General features: G+C 55.9%; 2 protein-coding genes across 2 annotated transcripts in view; one reads left to right on the top strand and one right to left on the bottom strand.

Annotated features, from left to right (window-relative positions):
- The window catches only part of HS1BP3 (HCLS1 binding protein 3), a 48,632-nt gene extending 45,084 nt beyond the window's left edge, over nucleotides 1-3,548 (bottom strand). The window contains exon 1 of the mRNA XM_027555988.1: nucleotides 3,288-3,548. The gene's annotated coding sequence lies outside the window, so the exon portion shown is untranslated. The remainder of the gene's footprint in view (nucleotides 1-3,287) is intronic.
- Nucleotides 3,549-3,960: 412 nt separating this feature from the next.
- On the top strand, nucleotides 3,961-8,195 carry GDF7 (growth differentiation factor 7). Its single transcript, XM_027555986.1, has 2 exons — nucleotides 3,961-4,461; nucleotides 7,135-8,195. The coding sequence occupies exons 1-2, from the start codon at nucleotides 4,068-4,070 to the stop codon at nucleotides 8,091-8,093; spliced, it is 1,353 nt and encodes a 450-aa protein (XP_027411787.1). The 5' UTR covers nucleotides 3,961-4,067; the 3' UTR covers nucleotides 8,094-8,195.
- Nucleotides 8,196-18,015: the final 9,820 nt, after the last annotated feature.

Here is an 18,015-nt window from a genome sequence, read left to right as displayed (position 1 = left end):
TCAGACCACATGCTCCTACCGGCCAGTCCTGCTCTGAGCTCTGTGGCTTCTCCAGCCACAGGCAGGCCCTGCTGCTGCCGATGACAGACTATGTTCAGTTGGCGAGCTCCCAGCTGATGCGAGAGGCAGGAAGGAGTCCTCAAGACGATGCTTTCATAAGCCTCACCTGGACCTGAGAGTTCTTTTCTGCCAAGAATTTTCCAAAGAGCTTGCAGGACAAGACAGGACCCTCTGCCTCTCCATTGGAGCTGAGCAGAGTGTTGCAGGTCACCCCGCTATGATCCCATCTCCGCTGTGAGCAGCCAAGGGTTGGGCAAAGACAGGATGACTCCAGGCTCTGCCATTCACCAGGTTACCTGCGGAAGGTGTTACATTTCACTGTGACTCAACTTTCTCTGTTGATAAAATGGGAACACTAATGCCTGACGGGCTTTCCAGGAGGCTCAGTAGGTAAAGAATCCGCCTGTAATGCGGAAGACACAGGAGATGCAGGTTTGACCCCTGGGTTGGGAAGATCCCCTGCAGAAGGAAATGGGAACCCACTCCAGTATTCTTGCCTGGGAAATCCCAGACAGAAGAGCCTGGAGGGCTACAGTCCATGGGGTTGCAAAGAGTTGGATACACCGTAGCGATTGAGCATGCACGCACACACCTCACAGGACAGAGCAGCGGTGAGACTTAAGGGCCATGAAGTCACTTAAGCAGTTAGCAACATGCCTGGTACTTGGTGGAGAAGGAAAAGGCAACACATTCCAGTGTTCTTGCCTGGAGAATCCCATGGACAGAGGAGCCTGGTGGGCTACAGTCCATGGGGTCGCAAAGAGTCGGACAGGACTGGAGTGACTTAGCAGTAGCATCTGGTACTTGGAGAACCATAATTATCATTTGGTTAATGGTAACCATTGGTTACCATCATTATTTGAGAGGAAGGAGAGGGAGCCAGGCATGACCCAAGCTTCCTTCTGCCTCTCTCCTTTCTGGGCTCTGCTTCAATGTGGCCACTGGTGGTCAAAAAGACCCCCAAGCCCTGCTTCCCATCAGTTTACTTTTTTTTATTTTTGCCAGCATCAGGGCTTAGTTGTGGCACTCAGGTTAGTTGCTCTGCTGCATGTGAGACCTTAGTTCCCCAACCACGGAGTGAACTGGTGTCCTCTGCACTGCAAGGCAAATTCTTAACCACTGGACCGCCAGGGGATTCCCCCATCACTTTACTTTGAACCACCTAACAGTGTACCATATATTCAGGTGCATTTATGCAAGTGTTTACCATCTCTTCTACCTTTACGAGAGCTCCATGCACTTGTCCTGCATGTTGCTGAATTCACAATATATGGAGAGCCACTCACAGTTAAGTATTTACAGGAAAGAATACATGAATAGAGGAATGGCTACATGATGAAGAAATGCATTGTTGTCTGACTTGACAGACCAAGACACACAGGTGACAGTGGCTAAGGCCTGGCTCAAGCACACACATGATGGGTGGGGCTCCAGCAGCAGCAGCCCACCCCTAGCACTCTCCTCTAGAGCCTTCTGGTGCCTAGAAGCTGCTGCTTTCTCAGCCATCATCACCCTAGGGATCCAGAACAGACTGGGAGGGGCGAGGCTCTGAGCCCCCTCTGTGCCCACCTGTTATCCTGGATCCACACCAACTTCCTGAATTGAGAATCTCCCTGTATTACAGATGAGGACATTCAGTCTCAGAGGAGCTTGCTGTCCCTGCTCCCCTAGGGACAGCAAGGGCCCAGGGATTCCAACCCACTCCTCATTCCTAAGCCCCTGAGTGACCTCAAGGCGGAGGTATCATGCAATCAACAAAGGTTTATTTGGCACCTGCTCTGCCAGGCCAGTGCCAGGACCCTTCAGGTTCTTGCCTTCACACAGTTGGAGGAACTGAAGCCCAGACGATGCAACGGAGTGTGGTTGTTAACAGCAAAACCAGGACAAGAACCAGTAGTCTTACTGGACTCCAGTTCAGAGATGCGAGAGTGTTTGCATCAGGGTCTTGATGATATGCAAAACATCTAAAGACTGTTCACCGTGGCTGCAGGAGGAAAGGAGGCCAAGAAAGACAGCAGGGACCCAGTCGTGGCCTTCACAGAGACAGCTGTGCCTGAGGGGCCACTACTTTGACTGATCAGTGTCTCTGGGGGGTTGGTTCTGCCAGACAGCCTGCCTGGATTCCTGCAGGGCCGCTCTGTACCCGCACCAGCGAGGGAGGAAGGTTCCTGACCACGTCCTTGGCCCCCAAATCCTGTTGGGTTAATGCAGCCCCAGTAATCCCAGCCTCCCACTGCCCTTCCTGCCCAGACGTTCCCACGAAACCTCTGGCTTTTTTCCCCACCTCTGTCCACCTGATCCGCTTGGGGCCTGACCCCTTGTCTCTCCTGCCCCCCTAAATCCCGAGTGGTGAGTGACCCAAAGTCCCACGCTGAACGGACACTGCATCTTTGCAGTGGTCGGCAGGATGACGACTGGTAAGTTCACTTGGGACAAAGCAGCGGGTATAGGGGAGCTCGGGAGCCTGGGGCCGTCGTCGGCCCAGGAGCTCCACGTGGGTAATCCTCCGTGGGTCAGAGCGCACGGCGGCCGATCGAGAGCAAAACTCCTGCGACTTTGGGTCCCCAGGCGTCGCACTGACGCTGATCACCTACTCAAAGAAACCGTGACTCGCTGTCCCCGTCTAGATTTACAGCACGGTGGCAAATACAATGTTCAAAGAAAAAGATGCGCCTACTCTGCTACGGGGATCCGTCAGGCTCCGGCCCTCTGTCCACCCACCAGCAGATCGTCCATCCGCTGAGCCTTCCGGCCCTCTACGGTCCGACGTCCCGGCTGCTGGTGGAGCTGAGCCGACACCCAGAACTCTCTCCCCGGCTCATCTCCCTGAGATGGCGGCCTCTGGACCTACCCCTGCCAGCTGAGCATTCAAGCACCCCGCCGTCCTTGCGACGGCGGTCTGGGCGCCCCCTCCATCCTCCTCGCTACCCCCCAACCCAGCTCGAGAACCGCGGCCCGGGAAGGAATTACAGAGGCGCTACCCTGAGGCTCTACGCCGCCCGCCCTCCCGGCTCCAGGCGCTCCCCAACATACCCGAGAGCCCGTTTCCGTTCGCCCGGGCTCCCGGGGAGGCGGACGGGCGGAAGGGGTCCTTACTGTCCACGCGCAGATGAAGTTGAGCCGCTCCCGAGCGGGAACCCCCACGTCACCCAGAAATTGCCTTCGTAGTTCCTTTAAGAACTACGAAGATCCTGGCGCCCGTCTAAGCGCGCGTTCCGCACCCCTACCTTTGCTGGCTCGACCGTCGGTCCTCGTCCAGCTGTCTTTCCGGCCTGTCCTTTCAGGCCCCTAACCCTCTCTTTCCTACCGGTCCTCTTTCCTGCTCCCGCCTCCCGCTCCGATCTTCGAAGGCTGTGCCAGGGTGGGGACCCGCGGGACCCATGAGCAAAAATGCACTTTGGCGCCCTGTGGCCTCTGTGCGCCCTCGTGGCCTCTTTGTGCGCCCTGGCCACGGAATCGTGGCACTGACCGGCGGGGCGAGCCCCTCCGCCGCCCCACCTCCAGCGTCTCGGGCGGAATAGGAGCGGGGAGGGGGCGGGTGGTTCTCCGCAGGGGAGTGGGTAAGGAGCTGGGCGGGTACGCGCGAGGCCTCGGAGCCTCTGACTCCCGAGGGCGCATCTGGCCCCGGGCGCAGCGTGGGCGGAGGGGGGGTGGTCGCCTGGCCCCGGGGAAGCGAGGCGGGGCCCAGGTGGGTGGCGGGAGCCTCGGGTCGGTGACACTTGCCTGGAGAGAGTTGGGACGAAGAGCTCGGGTGGGACGAGGAGGCTCCGGCCCGGGGCTCGGCTTTAGGCCGGAGTAGGGGGCGCGGTGCTGAGGCTCGAGCGTTCAGCAGGGGGCGCTGCTCTGGGCGTTGGACGGGGGTGGGGTGGGGTGGGGTGGGAGAGGAGGGGGGTGCGCAGCTTGCAGCGCACACTTCCCCCATTATTAAACATTATGTTCAAAAGGCGCCGGGGGACTTCCCGAAGCCACGGAGCCCGCGCCGCCCGCCCGCCTGGCCCTCGGAGCCCATGGACCTGAGCGCGGCCGCCGCGCTGTGCCTCTGGCTGCTGAGCGCCTGCCGCCCCCGCGACGGGCTAGAAGCGGCCGCCGTGCTGCGGGCGGCGGGGGCAGGGCCGGCCGAGAGTCCGGGGGGCGGCGGCGGCGGCAGCGGGACAACCCTCGCCGCGGCTGAGGGCACCTCCGCTGCCCTGGCCGCCGCGTCTCCCGGGCCCCGCGGTGCGCGCCGCGCCACGGGCTCCGGCTTCAGGAACGGCTCGGTGGTGCCGCACCAGTTCATGATGTCGCTTTACAGGAGCCTGGCCGGGAGGACTCCGGCCGGGCCAGTCGCCGTCTCCACCTCAGGATCTGGCCGCCACGGCCGCGCGGACACAGTCACCGGCTTCGCGGACCAGGCGATCCCAGGTACTCTGCTGTTACCGCGCCCGTCCATCCTGTCTTGCGCCCCAGCACCATTCCCCTCGGTGTGGCGGGGTGGGGGGGGGGGCGACCTCGGTACCCGCACATCCCAGGCTCAGGTGTTAGAAAGTTCTCCGAGGCCCACGCACCCCACCTCGCAGCGCCTGGACTCTGGCTAGAGCCGCGGCAGCTGGCGGGGGCCCGCGGCCCCAGAGGGCTATGCCCGTCCTCTGCCCGGGGTGCCCTGGCCCTGCCAGCCCCGCGGGTCCCTTCGAGGAGGCAGGCTGAGTTGGAGATCCGGAGAAGCAAGGAGGGGATTCGGCCCAGAGGGATTGAGCAGTGGTGGCGTCGTTGGCTGCTTGATTGCTCTGCAGCTCCCAATCTTGGGGGAGGGCCGTACAAACTCGGGGAAACAGAGGGGAACGCGGGACAGAGCGGGCATCAGACTAAAGTACAGGGCTCCGGAGAGGCTGGTGGCATCACCAGGTGCGAGGAGAGCCCTTCTCAGCAGGCTGATTTGGGTGGAGGCGGGTGCCTGCCTGGGGCTGGATCCTTGGGGAGGTAGAGGGAGAGGCGAGGAGGCTATGCAGAGAGGCGAGGAGGGCCCGCGAACCTGTAGGAATTCAGGCCTCTCTGGGACCAAGCACCCCACCTTGCTCCACCCTGAGCCCTCCAAAGGTAGGACTTGGGTGAGGCAGTGGTGGTTGGGGAGTGTCATCTGGATTTTATTAATCTCTATTGAAGCCATTAGAGCAGACAGATAGGGAAAATTTAACTAATTTCAGGCGGAAATGCAAGTAATTTCGGCCTTAATTCTATCCAGCCAGAGACCCAGCCTGGAAGGCAGAAGGGAAAGAAAGGCAATAGGGCTGGGAAGTAAGTGCTGCTGCCACCCAGGCCCTGCCTGGGAGCCACTGGGGGTTCCGTATGCCCACCACTAGCCTGGGAAAGCAGGCAGAGGGGGTGCAGTAATCAGGTTTCTCATTCCCTCCAGCATGCACACAGGGTCTACACAGGCCGCTTTATTTGGAATGCAGGAACAGTTTGGGCCCAAATGGCCCTAAAGTCTGGTGGAAATTTTCAAGCATTCTCTGAGAGCCTGGGGTGCCCCCTGGATGGGATGCTAGGGTACTTGTAGGGAGCCTGAATCCTGGTGTGCAGACCCTGGGGAGGGAGGGGGTCTGCCAGCTGTGGGAGAGGTGAGATGTGTATGGCCCTGAGCTTGTAGAGGCACCAGATGCTCTTCCTTAGATCGAGTTAGGCCTGCAGTGGCCTCAGCCTAAGCTAAATCCCAGGAAATTTCGGAGAGGATGCATCGGCAGAATCTCAAACCAGGGAGAGGCTTGCAGGGGAAGCTGAGAGAGAGTGCTGCCGCTCCCAAAGCCCTGGGGAGAAAGCATGGGGAGACTGAAGGAGCACTTTGCCCAGCGCCTCTCCTGCTTGCCTTCTGCCCTGAGCCTCCACTCAGAGCAGGGCTGCCTGAGGTCTCAAGAGGCCGGGGCAGCACACCCACACTTCGGTCCCGGGGAGTCAATGGCTTGGCGTCCAGTGGTTGGTGAGCAACACTCCAACAGTGGGGGGAGTCTGCACAGTCTCTTCGCGTTTGGGGCAAAACGAAACCATATGACCTTCTTCAAAGGGAGCTCCTTATCTGCTTCTTGGTGGAATTTCAGCTCTTTTCTTCCTTTCTGAGTCCCCAAAGGAAAAAAGTGTCTACGACCAGAAGTAAAATCCCGGAGGCCGAGTTGAGTTCTAACGGAGGGAAAGGCTACGTCTGTGAGGGGACCAGGGGGTCCTGGCGGGGAGGCCAGTCGGTCCTGTGCCTTCCCTGCAGCAAGGCGTCCCGGCCGCTTTAAGCCCTTCCCAGAAAGTGGCTTGCGCTCCTTTGCCGCCTTTCCCCTCCGTCGAAGGTGGCGGAAACACTGGGAGAAGCTTGAGCCTGGAGTTCCCATTGCGACCAGGGGCTGAGCCGGCCCCTATTTGGGCCTCAGTTCCCCTCCGGCAGAGCGAGGAGGCTGGATGCGGGAAAGGGTGTCTGCAGCCCTGTGGACACGTGCCCCTTCCGGACGAATCTTGGAGGTCCAGCCTGCACGGGAGATCGTGTCCGGCTGGAATGTCCAGGCAGGGCTAGGGAAGAGAAGCCGCAGAAGCAGTTTTCAGGGGACAAGAACTTTCGGTTTTCGCCCAACCGAGACTCTGAGGCTCTCCTGGCGGATAAGGAGGGCCATAACGAGCAGTCCCCGGACCGTGCCTGGCCTGGCCTCCAGGTCTTTAAGAGGTGCACGACTTCTGATGCGCCCACCAGGCCTCTTTTTCTGCCACCGGCCGGAAGTCTGGCCTCCGCCTTAGTCTTCGAAAACCCATGGCTCTGGGGCAGGCAGCCGAACTGTAGGAGCCGTCAGGCTTGGGTCTCGGGTACCGACGAGGCGCGCTACGTTGGTTGGGTTGTCGGACATCATTTAGCTGGAAATAAAGCTCACATCCCGATAGTCTGAGCGACGGCTCCCTCTCTTTTGGGCCAGGCTGACGGCTTTCAGACTGGAGCCGAGATGTGCGAGTGGGCGCCGGCCCCAGCGAGCCTTGCTCCCACATCCAGGGAAGATGGGACTGTTTGCAGTTAGGAGGTGCACGCTTCGCTCTCACTGCCGTTCTTTATCTGTCTCTGCCCATCCCCTGCAGACGAATCGGCAGCCCAGACCGGCCTGAACTTCCTGTTCGACGTGTCAAGCCTTCCCGACGCAGACGAGGTGTTGGGCGCGGAGCTGCGCGTGCTGCGCCGGGAGTCCGGGGCGCGGGGCCCCGGCAGCGCGAGTCCCCCGTTGCTGCTGCTGTCCACGTGCCCCAGCGCCGCGAGCGCCCCGCGCCTACTGCACTCCCGAGCCGCCGAGTTCCTGGACGCCGCGCGCTGGGAGGTGTTCGACGTGGCAGACGCCTTACGGCGCCACCGCCGGGAACCGCGCACCAGCCGCGCGTTCTGCCTCTCGCTGAGCGGAGTGGTGGGTTCGGCGCGGGTCCCGCTGGCACTGCGGCCGCTGGGCTTCGGTTTGCGGGGCGGCGGCGGCGCGGCGGCGGAGGAACGCGCGCTGCTGGTGGTCTCTTCCCGCACGCAGAGGAAGGAGAGCCTGTTCCGAGAGATCCGCTCCCAGGCGCGCGCGCTCGGGACCGCGCTGGCTGTGGAGTCGCGGCCCGATTCCAGACCCGGCGTGGGCTCGCCGACCGCGGTCATCGGCGGTCGCAGGCGGCGGCGGACCGCGTTGGCCGGGGCGCGGGCAGCTCAGGGCAGCGGCGGGGGCGCGGGCCGGGGCCACGGGCGCAGGGGCCGGAGCCGCTGTAGCCGCAAGCCCTTGCACGTGGACTTCAAGGAGCTGGGCTGGGACGACTGGATCATCGCGCCCCTGGACTACGAGGCATACCACTGCGAGGGCGTGTGCGACTTCCCGCTGCGCTCGCACCTTGAGCCCACCAACCACGCCATCATTCAGACGCTGCTGAACTCCATGGCCCCGGATGCGGCGCCAGCCTCCTGCTGCGTGCCCGCGCGCCTCAGCCCGATCAGCATCCTCTACATCGACGCCGCCAACAACGTGGTCTACAAGCAGTACGAGGACATGGTGGTGGAGGCGTGCGGCTGCAGGTAGCATGCGGGCCGCGGGCCAGGGCGGGGGCAGCCGCGCCACCCAGGGACTCCCCGCTGAAAAGCAGGTTGGGGCCGAGCCTGTCGCCTCGCTGGGGTGCGCGTCCGAGTCTGGCTCGGCGCCCTCGCGGCGGAGGGAGCGCGCACGTTCACATACCAGCACGCACAGCCGCACACTCCTCACTCGTGCACACATGCACGGTGGACGCATCGGAAGGCCTTGGGAAGAGAGGATCTGACGCTACCGAATGTCACAGGTCATGTGTATTTTGCAAATAGATATCTATTTCTGCGCCCACTGCCCCCTTTTGAGGAGAGGAGGGGGTTGCGTTGCCGTGACAGTAACTGGCACTAAATCGAGTAGAATCGGGTTAGGGAATTGGGGTCTTCAGAGTCGGGGGAACTAAAGGGATACTCGAATAAGTCTCATTTCACCCCTATTTTGTTTCTGGCCAAGTGTGGGGCACAGCTGGCTGGGAGGGAGGGGGCAGAGTTCCCGGTGTTGCTCCGGGGGCAGACAGTAATGCCCTTTCTGAAAGTTTGCGTTGCACCCGCGTCATTAACTCTGGAGAGGAACCGCTGAAAAGGCCTCATCTTTTTCCTTTAACTTCCAAAAGTCTAACATTTCCCAGTTTTGAAAGGGGAGTTTGTCGGAAAGACTGCATTGTGGAGCTTCCCAGATCTCTGCAAAGGTCAGCACCACTTTTTTTTTAAATCAATTCCAATTGGGAATTATCTAGAAAGTGGAAAAAACAATTTAGGAGGGGATAGGTGAGATGGGGGATAGGCTTTTAACTGCCGGTCTGATCTAACTTGTCATGGGGTAGAGTGGTGTCTTCCCGGTCCTGCAGCTCCTAAGCTGGGTGGACCAAGGTGGTCCTAGGGCCTTGGGGGGACGCAGGAGGAAGCTGGTGCTATGTCTGGGGATTGGGAAAGGGGGTTGCTATAACTTTCCCTAAAGACCTGTCAGGAGGTTTTTCTAAGGAGCTGGGAGGAGGCTTCTAGGGTTGGAAAGAGGCACCGAGGTGGGTGGGGTGGGCAGGTTCCTGCCAAGGATGGAGGACTGGGGCTTGTCTGCCAGGTAGGCACAGCCCCCTCCAAATGGCACCCTCGGAGTGGCCCACATGTGCTTGTGCTTAGCTATCAAGTCTATGTCGGCTTTTGCACGCTTTCACTGTGTTGTTGCTGTAGTTTTTGGCAGTGCGATAGTAACGGGAAGTGAAGCCACACAAAAGTGCTTTTGTGAGATTTCAGCTCCCCACAGCCCAGTGGTTCAGAGCAGGAGGAAGGTCGGTCCCTCCCCTCCTTGCTCCTTGGAGGGGCATCTGCAGTTTCGCTGCTGTGGTCCTTTCAGAAGGACCATGGTGTGGGGGTCAGAGGTGGAAGACTATCCCTCGTCTCTCTGTTTTGCCCCAAGAAGTCTTGCTGATAGTAGGATTGTCTGTCCCCGTAAAAGGGAGGCAGAACATGCCAGCCTTTATTGTTTTATTTGGATCATTTCTGCCTGGGGGCCCTCTGTGGCCTGTGTAAATGATTGGGAGAAGGGAAAGAAACAGGTTGGATTCCACCTGCCTGGGGCTCCGAGGACTTTCTTGAGAAACCCTGCAGCCCTCCTGGTCCTCCTGCTTAAGGCTGTGCTGGGCTTTTTCCTTTAGGGTCCCTGAGAGGCCTTCTTCGCTACTCTTCTTGTCCTGGATGCTAAGATCCAGAGCGATTTATACAAATCTTCATTCTCAGAGATTACACTCTTAAAGAGAGGTTTGAAAGATTTAGATATAACTCATTTATTTAAGGATCCCCACCTGAGTCCTTTCTATCTTTTAAAATCCCCCCAAAGGAGGAGAAAGCACATTTATAATGTGAATTTATATGCTGTGGCTATGTAAGTAGCTATCCATAACCAGAAAATGCAAGTCTCTTCTCATTAAAACAAAAATCCCAAAGCGGCTGCTGCAGTACACTTCCAGTCAATTTCAGTAACTGGGCAAACATCTATAAATTTTGCCAGAGAAGTGACACTCTCATTTTCTAAACTATGATTTGAATGGTATTTGCATAGTGATTACTCTGAGACCTATCACAATGAAGAATTTTTTTAAAAAGGGCACTAAAGTATTAAAAGTCATGATATTAGAAGTTTTAGAAAGGGAGCTGAAAAACTATAGCTAAATATTATTTTGAAGAAATTCTAGGATATTTAATCTCTTTGGACAAAAGCAAACATTTGATACTTTGTTAATGACTAGGAGAAACAATTGGAGGGGAAGAAATGCCTTGATTTAGTCTGAGCTTTCTGTAACAGGAAAAAAAAAATAGTCCATTTTCTGTTTCCTCCTGTTGACCTGCTTCCACCAAGATGTAATGAAAGTGATGGAGGAAGTGGGGTGTCTCCCTTATCTGAGTCCAGGCTGCACCCCATGGTGGGGGGCGTTGTCCTTAGTCACTGACAGTTCCTTTGATGACCCCTGATGCCCTCAATGTGTTCTTTGTTTACCGGATAAAAGGAATGCCACCTAGATTTCATCTGGAGCTGCACAAACCCACCAGGGACCACCGTGTCCCGTCTCAGGCCTCTGTATCTCAGAGTTAAAAGGAGGTGAACAGAGAGGATGATGTGTTTTGCTTTGTAAATGGGCCATCACACATGGAGACCGACAGATTTTTGCTGTGGAGATGTGGTTAGGATAGCTTTGTCAAGACGTGGACACGAGTGTTTTCCCTGCACGGTCAGTAGTACCCTGTACTGTCGTCTGTCTTCCAGGCAGTGGGGAGCAGGCCTGAATCAGCCAGCTGGAATCTCCAGTCCCCACGGATGGGAGAACGGGCTGCTGACAGTCATGGACAGAGTGTCAGGACTGTGAGTGAAGGTGGCTCTCCTTTAGCCTGGGGTCCCCAAACTCTTCCTCTCAAAGGAGACCCACCTTTCTATATTGCTGGGGGAGAATCGAGATCCTTCAAACCATTCTTTGCTAGAGAGGAGGGTCTGGCATTACTGCCTGGGGAGCACAGGGCAGGCCAGCTGGGGCCGTCGGGGATGGTGCCAGGTCTGCCAGACACCCAGGCAGTCTAGTCACTGCCGCTTGAAGCCAGACTTCTGTATTAAGGGTGACCCCAGCGCTGGCAAGTGGCTGTGCCCACCGATGCTGCCGTGCTTACCTGGTTGAATTCTGGGTTTCCAAGCAGCAGGACTGGGTCCTCTGGAGAGGGTGGCAGGCCTTGTCAGCTTAGCTTGGGGAAGCAGGCTTGAGCTGCGCCGTTCATTCTGTACATGCTCCCCTTCTCCCTCCTGTCCTGGCCAGTTTTTTTGCTGCCATGGCAGGGGAGGGAGAAGACAGGTGGACTGTGTGATTGGCGAGTTGCCCCGTCAAACCTTCTACGGGGACTTCTCCCTTGACAGCTCTCGGAGGAGGTGTCAGCAGGAGCAGAAACCTTGTTCCCATTTGTGCTCAAGAGAGTCTGACTACCTTGTGGATGTCATCACAGTGTAACTCAAACCCTACAAGTCAGTTATCCTGTTTGCAATCTCATTCAAACTCAAGTAGACTGATTTTTTCCTTAAAGCAGAGACAAAAAAACTGAATGCTTTCCAAGTGCAGCTCGTGCAAAGTCCAACTCTCCTCTTGCTTGAACGTGGGCTCTAGAGAATCCAATGAGAGGACCAGAAGGCACTGTAGCCTCCTCTGGACCAACATGCTGTCTGGGGCCTTGGGGATTCTTGGGACACAGAGCTTCCTGCAGGTCCAGAAAGCAGGGCCAGCTCAGTGGGCCTTGGGCAGAGGACCTCTGGGGGACGCCAGGTGGGCTGGGCTGTTAGGTGCTGGAAAGCAGGGTCCGAGAGGGCCTAGGTCAGATCGTGCTCTCAGAAAGGGTCTGGACTGGGGAGGAAAGAGTCATGGCTGAGTGACCCCAGAAGATAGAGGGCAATGAGGTGGGAAGTAGCTGGACCCCTCCACAGGGCTGTGGGCAGTGCAGAGGCTGAGCCCACCATGGAAGTGCCCACAGGAAGGCCACTCCACTGGGCGTCTCTGGAGAAGTCTGGCAAGTCATGGGTGGTCACCTCCCTGCTCAGAGCGTCAGCAAAATGAGAAGCGCTTGGGTCCCGTGGTTTAGAATTGTCCTTCATCTCCAGAGCCCATTCACGTCATTTGAAGGCAGAGCAGAGGTGACCTCCTGGAGAAGGTTCCCTCCAACCCAGCCCCAGAGCGGCTGTCACAGGTGCTGTAGCTTTTTCGTGTGTGTGTGTGTGTGTGTGTGTGTGTGTGTGTGTGTGTTTGGGTGTGTGTCTGTTCATTACACTCTTGGCCTCCATTGGTGCTTCTTGGATGTTGCTCTGGTATCCTCCCAGGGCAAGGTAGGCCAAGAGTCCTGGGGGTCGGGCTCAGCTCACCAGAGCCACGGCTTTTCTCTCATCATGTCCCAGCTGAGGGGCACTATCGGCCCTGCTGGAATTCTGCCTGTGCTCCAGGGTCGGTAGAGTCACACCTGGCTGAGATTTTTCTGTGACCAAGTCTTGGAGGGGGGCTCCCACACTGCGGGTACTACTCTGGGAGGAGAGGACAGAAAAGGTGGTGCCTTGCTGCAGCCCAGACAGGGACCTGGGCTGTCGCGGAGTCCTGGACAAGGCGGGCAAGCCCACCTGAGGATGAACTGCTCTGCCAGGGCCCCACCTGGCCCTCAGCCACGTCATTGCTGGGCCAGTGTGTGGCCCAGCTACTGGGGGTGTAACTCAGGGGCAGACGCCAGGAAAGCTATGCTTCCTCTTCTTTTTGAAGCCCTGGACACCAGTAGCAGAGTTGAACACTAAGGAACATAAGAAGGGAGGAGAGAAAAAGATGTTATTTCTAACTTTTCAGACAGCTCAGCCTTTGGCTCCTGGAACCTGCGGCCCCCTTTATTGGAGCAGGTTTCTTCCTCCTTTTGTGCTGTCCTGGACTTTAATATGCACCCAGGGTTTTAACTGCACAAACAGTTAACTCCTACCGAGGCTCTAGGTTAGAGAAGCCTGTTCTGTCTGGGAAGGCCACACTCCCAGTCTGCAGACAGCCAGCTATGTGGATGTGGCTGCATGGAGAGGGTTGGAAGTCGGCCTGGTCCATCAGTGGGGGTGATTTTGGCTATGTGGGCTCTGGTCCGTCATTCAGGGCTGCTCTCTGCTTGTAACATTTGTGCTTCCAGAGCTCAGCTTCTTCCCACCCGCCCCACAATTGCCTCCACGTTGTTTGCTGTGTGTGCAGAGGGCCTGGGGCTTGGCGGCGGGCAGTGTTGGGAGGTTGGGGCTTCGTGGCTGCAGCAGCAGCTGTAGCAGAGCCACCCGGGCCTCCCAGGGTAAAATCAAAGCGTGTGAGGTCATTGCAAAATCAGTTTGCATTTCAAGTCATGCTTGTACTTGTTGAAAAGTACAAATACACCCCCAGAGAATCACAGGCAGTGGGCGGTGGTAAGCTTTCTCTGCCTTGACAGACCTTCCAGTGGCAGTCTGTGGGCCCCCGCTAGTACCCTCTAGTATCTTGTCTGCGTGCTGTGTTGGCATAAGAAAGGACTAGCTTCTCTCTCACACACACATCCCTATGGAGTAAGAGGGCTGGAGTGTTCATAGAGCCTTCCCAAGAGGTGTTTCTCCAGGCAGGTGAGCCTGTGGGTAGGACAGCTTGATGAGCTACTTACTGTATGAAGCAGTTTTCACTCTTTTTTGGCCTGGTGAACTTCCCTCTGTTAGTTTAGGGCAGTGCAGAAGCTTTTAATCTTCTAAGTCAGTAATGGGATGTGAAATAAATTGTCTAGAAGAAGAAGAAGAAGCTTCGCATAGCAAGTTCCAGGTGCCTTTAGGCCTGGAGGTTCAAGACCTTCCAGACGCAGCGAAGTGTTTTTGCTTCTGCCTTTCTTTTTCACTGGCTTTTAAGATGTAGGCCAACAGGAGTGTGATGGTGTGGAGATCTGGCCAGGTGGGCATGGGCCAGTGGTGGTCTTCTTTGCAGCCGGTTCTTTTCTTCTCTGTGCTTTTCCACCTGACCAGCAGTTACTGCATCCAATGGCGGGGGCAAATTATCTATCTGTTCCCAGCCTCGACTCCGCTCAGACACTTGGCTGCTAGAATCTAGAACCTCAGCCGGACCTTCCTGGGCTGAGGTGTGCTTGTGGTGGACAGTGACAAGACTCCCACCCTGTGGGGCTTATTCATGGGAGTCTTGCTGAGTTAGAGGTCAATACAAACCCATCTCTGCCCGGGAAGCACGCCCTTCCCCTAAGGCTGCTCCCTGGGCTGCAGGATGGGGAAGAGTCATCTCTGGCTGGAGGTTCGCTGCAGCCACACACAGCCATACCTGTTGTACATTCTTTGTCACGAGCCCATTTTCTCACGCCTCTCAACCTGGAGTGGCCCTCACCTAGATTTTTCTGGGGGTGAGTGAGTCTGAAAAGCAGTGACAAGGTGTGTCAGAGGCCCTTCCTTGTCTGCATGTTTATCTCTGAGTGACTGAAGGCTGCCAAGGGCAGAAAAAGGTGCACGTGTCCCCGCGGCTCAGGGCAGCAGGAACTTGGCTTGAGGGGAGCAGGCTGGCTTGAGGAAGGCTGCACCTATTAGCAGGGCTTATTTTCTTTGCAACTTATATTTCCGGGTCAGGACCTGTGAGAGTAAGAGCAAAGTCAGCCATGCAGTACTCTGTTTCGAAAGTGATGATACAGTTCAGGGAGAAAGCAAGATCGTGATAAAATGTGTTTTCTGGCTGGGAAGTACTCAAGTTCCAAGCCAGGAACGGAGGCTCTGGAAAGGGGGAATGTCTCTGTCTTTCTCCACCTGGAGAGCATCTTTAGAGCAATGGTTTCATTTTGTTTTTTGGCATTTCACTTTATGCTGTAGCACGAAGAACTTTTATGTTTTTTATGAGGAAGAATCATCTTCGAGTCACTTTAGGTCTTTTAGCTGCAAGTATTTCACCCCACATGGAAAGTTAATGATTTCTTTTAGCAAGATTTCTGTAATGATTTTTTTACTTGCCTTCAGTGGATGAAAATAGGAGATTCTGAAAAGTTTGGAAAGCATTTACTTTCTTCCTTTTTTTTTAAATATATGAAGAAGCAGCTTTTCTCACTGTGAAGGCTTCTGCAGAAGTCCGGCACCAGCTTACCTGTGGTGCATTTGCACAGGCGCTGGGCGGGCAGTGCGTCTGATGTGATGGGCACCCTGCCCTTTGCCAAACATGCCCTCCAGTGCCGATACAGTGATTTTAAAGGAAATGGGCGAAACTCGAAATGATGGCAATGCCATCACAACTGAATGACATGCCGTTCAGTCAGCTGCTACAGACACAGTTAACGATGTGGGGGCACGGATAGACGCCCCTTTTGTTTTGCAGTGACACTGTTTCTCGGCTTGGCTTGGGAGTGAGATGGGGAAGCCGGGGAGGTTTTTAGACTCATTTAACACAAGCTTAAATTTCCTTTGTCACCTGTCTTCTAGCTCTGGTTCGGCCTGAGGCTTGGGGGCTGGTGCTTGGGCCGTTCATCTCCCTGCTGCCCGGTTTGGCTATCTGGGCGGCACGAGCTGACGTCATGAATGCCACCCCTGTGCCCATCCTGGCCAGCAGGGAACTCTTCCAGGGCAGGTACAAACCCACTGTGTATATGTATTCTCAAATTTAAATAGACTGTACATATTGGAATGTAAATGAACTGTAAAACAGCAATTTCTATTTTTCTGGACAGTTAGATAGCAGTATATATTTGTTAAACGTGCTTGTGTACTCTTCATTAACCGTCTTAATATTTTGTACAGATAAGTTGATTAAATATTTTATTGTTAAAACTGCTCTTGGCTGGTCTTTAGAGAACCACTTTTTGATTTGTTATCGTGTTTTCCCATGTTGAGAATAGCAGTCAACCTCTGAGAGTTTAGGAGTGGGTACATTGGAACCGGAGGTTCTGGGCCCATGAGTCTTGAAGCTGACCGACTGCTCCCCCTTGAAACACCTCAGGCTGTGAGTCCAGGAGGGTGGGGGCTTGAGCCATGGGGCTGCTGCTCCCTGGGTCTCTGTGGCTGGTGTGACCCTGCAGAGGACACTGTGCAGCCACACATGGTATGAAGCCACTGCAGGGGAAGGGAGGAGAATCAAGCTTGGGTTCAGGGGAGGAGGCCAAAACAGAGGAAAACACCTTCTCTTTGGAAAACAAGCACTGGCATTGGTAATGAGTGATCGCTGTCCTTCCAAGCACAGAGTGAGTGGACAGATTCTCTGTTTACAGATGTATCGGGCTCCTGCTGGATCTAGAAACCCAGGCACCCCCACCCTGGAGGCTGCGCAGTTGTGAATCCTAGCAGAGAAGCCCAACTGCTGCAGCTTCCTCTGAAAGGCCAGTTAACATGCATCAGGAAAACCAGAACGTCCTGCAGCGAGTTTGACGGGGCACTGCTTCTTGCTACTCTTCTGGACAAGTACAGAGATCTGTGCTTGGTAATGTTGTCTCGGCTCCTTCAGCAGCTCCCCTAGATTGGGCAGGAGAGGATGGACCACACAGTCTTCCTCTCCCAGCTGTTTCCCATAGTTGAGTGAGAAAGCTGTTGATTTCATCCGTTCCCAAGTATTTCTGGGGAACTAGTGACAAAGCAGCAGTTGTGGGATGAGGACTTGGCCTCACTACCGACTTGTGAGGATCACCTTCTCTGGGATATGGATTGGGCCAGTGTGACTCACCTTTTCGCAGAGTGATGGAGCGCATGTCCACTGTAATCCAGTGTTCTTGTGGGATTTTAATGCCTGTCCCCATGTCAAGTGTCTTTCTCTGGTGAAAGGTAAATCAAGAAATTCCCTTTTTGCTTCTTACTTTCATGACTACCAAATAAAGGAGCCTCTAAGTTAAAAAAATTAAAAAAACCAAAAAACATTTTGGCCGCACTGCAGGGCATGTGGGATCTTATTAATAGTTTCCCAAACAGGGATCGAACCTGTGCCCCCTACACTGAAAGCACAGGGTTTGAACTAGACCACCAGGTAAGTTCCAAGGAGTTTCTTTGGCAGAAAAATGTTCACCTTGTAACTAACTCATTTGGCAGGTTGTTGTAAACGCATAGGCTTCATGACTCTGCCATTGAAAAAGGTAAAGTATTACATTACTTTGATGATCATAACCCTCAGTCAGTTCTTCATTTTCGTATTTTTCCCTCTCCACTTAACCTACCCCGGAATTCTGTGGTTAGAGGAGTACGCTTTCCGTTGAGAAGGGCTAGTTACAGGGAGAAGGGGAAGTCAGGAGCCACATTTAAAATTTTATCCTATTTCCCCAACACTGATGAGAGATGGTCTAAAGGCCCTGCAATGACCGATGCTAAAAGGAGGCGCAGACAGACTTCTCCACTCCCCCAGGCCCCCAGCCCTGGTGTGCTCAGTGCCTGCTCATCCCAAGGCAGGCTGAGGCCAAGATGCCACCACCACCTTCTGCCTCCCTGAGAGCAGAGCTGCCTGATCTGGTTGTGGATGCCTTGTGCTCCTGTACCCCAGGGAAGCTCTCTTCTGCTCAGAAGGAACAGTTATCTGGGGAGAAGCTCGTCCGTTGCGACGTGTCACCAGAGTGCAGCCACCGACCGTGAGGCTGGGGGCGTCCGCCGAGCCCTAATCACATGCAGGTGCTTGGCCCTGCAGCGGTGGCCAGCGGGAGGAAGCCCAGATGTGGTGCGAAGCCCGCGCAGCGTGGATTTGCAGAGGCGGGGTGCTGGTCCCCCTGTGGGTGCGGAGGGAGGCCCTGCAGGTGCACCCGCACCCCTGGCTGTCATGGCCGCCCAGTCACAGGGTCACATTCCCATCCCGGGAAGAGGAATTTTCCCATAGACTCACCCAGCAAGGGAGTCTGTCCCAGTGTGGGGAGGTCAGCACAGCCCCTCTGCCAGAACGTCTGAGGAATGCGATGCAAAATGAAAACGCTCTGCTGTCTCGGAG

The sequence above is a fragment of the Bos indicus x Bos taurus genome, chromosome 11, assembly GCF_003369695.1.
Source record: "Bos indicus x Bos taurus breed Angus x Brahman F1 hybrid chromosome 11, Bos_hybrid_MaternalHap_v2.0, whole genome shotgun sequence".
Lineage (NCBI taxonomy): Eukaryota > Metazoa > Chordata > Mammalia > Artiodactyla > Bovidae > Bos > Bos indicus x Bos taurus.
This window is presented reverse-complemented; position numbering and strand designations above follow the sequence as displayed.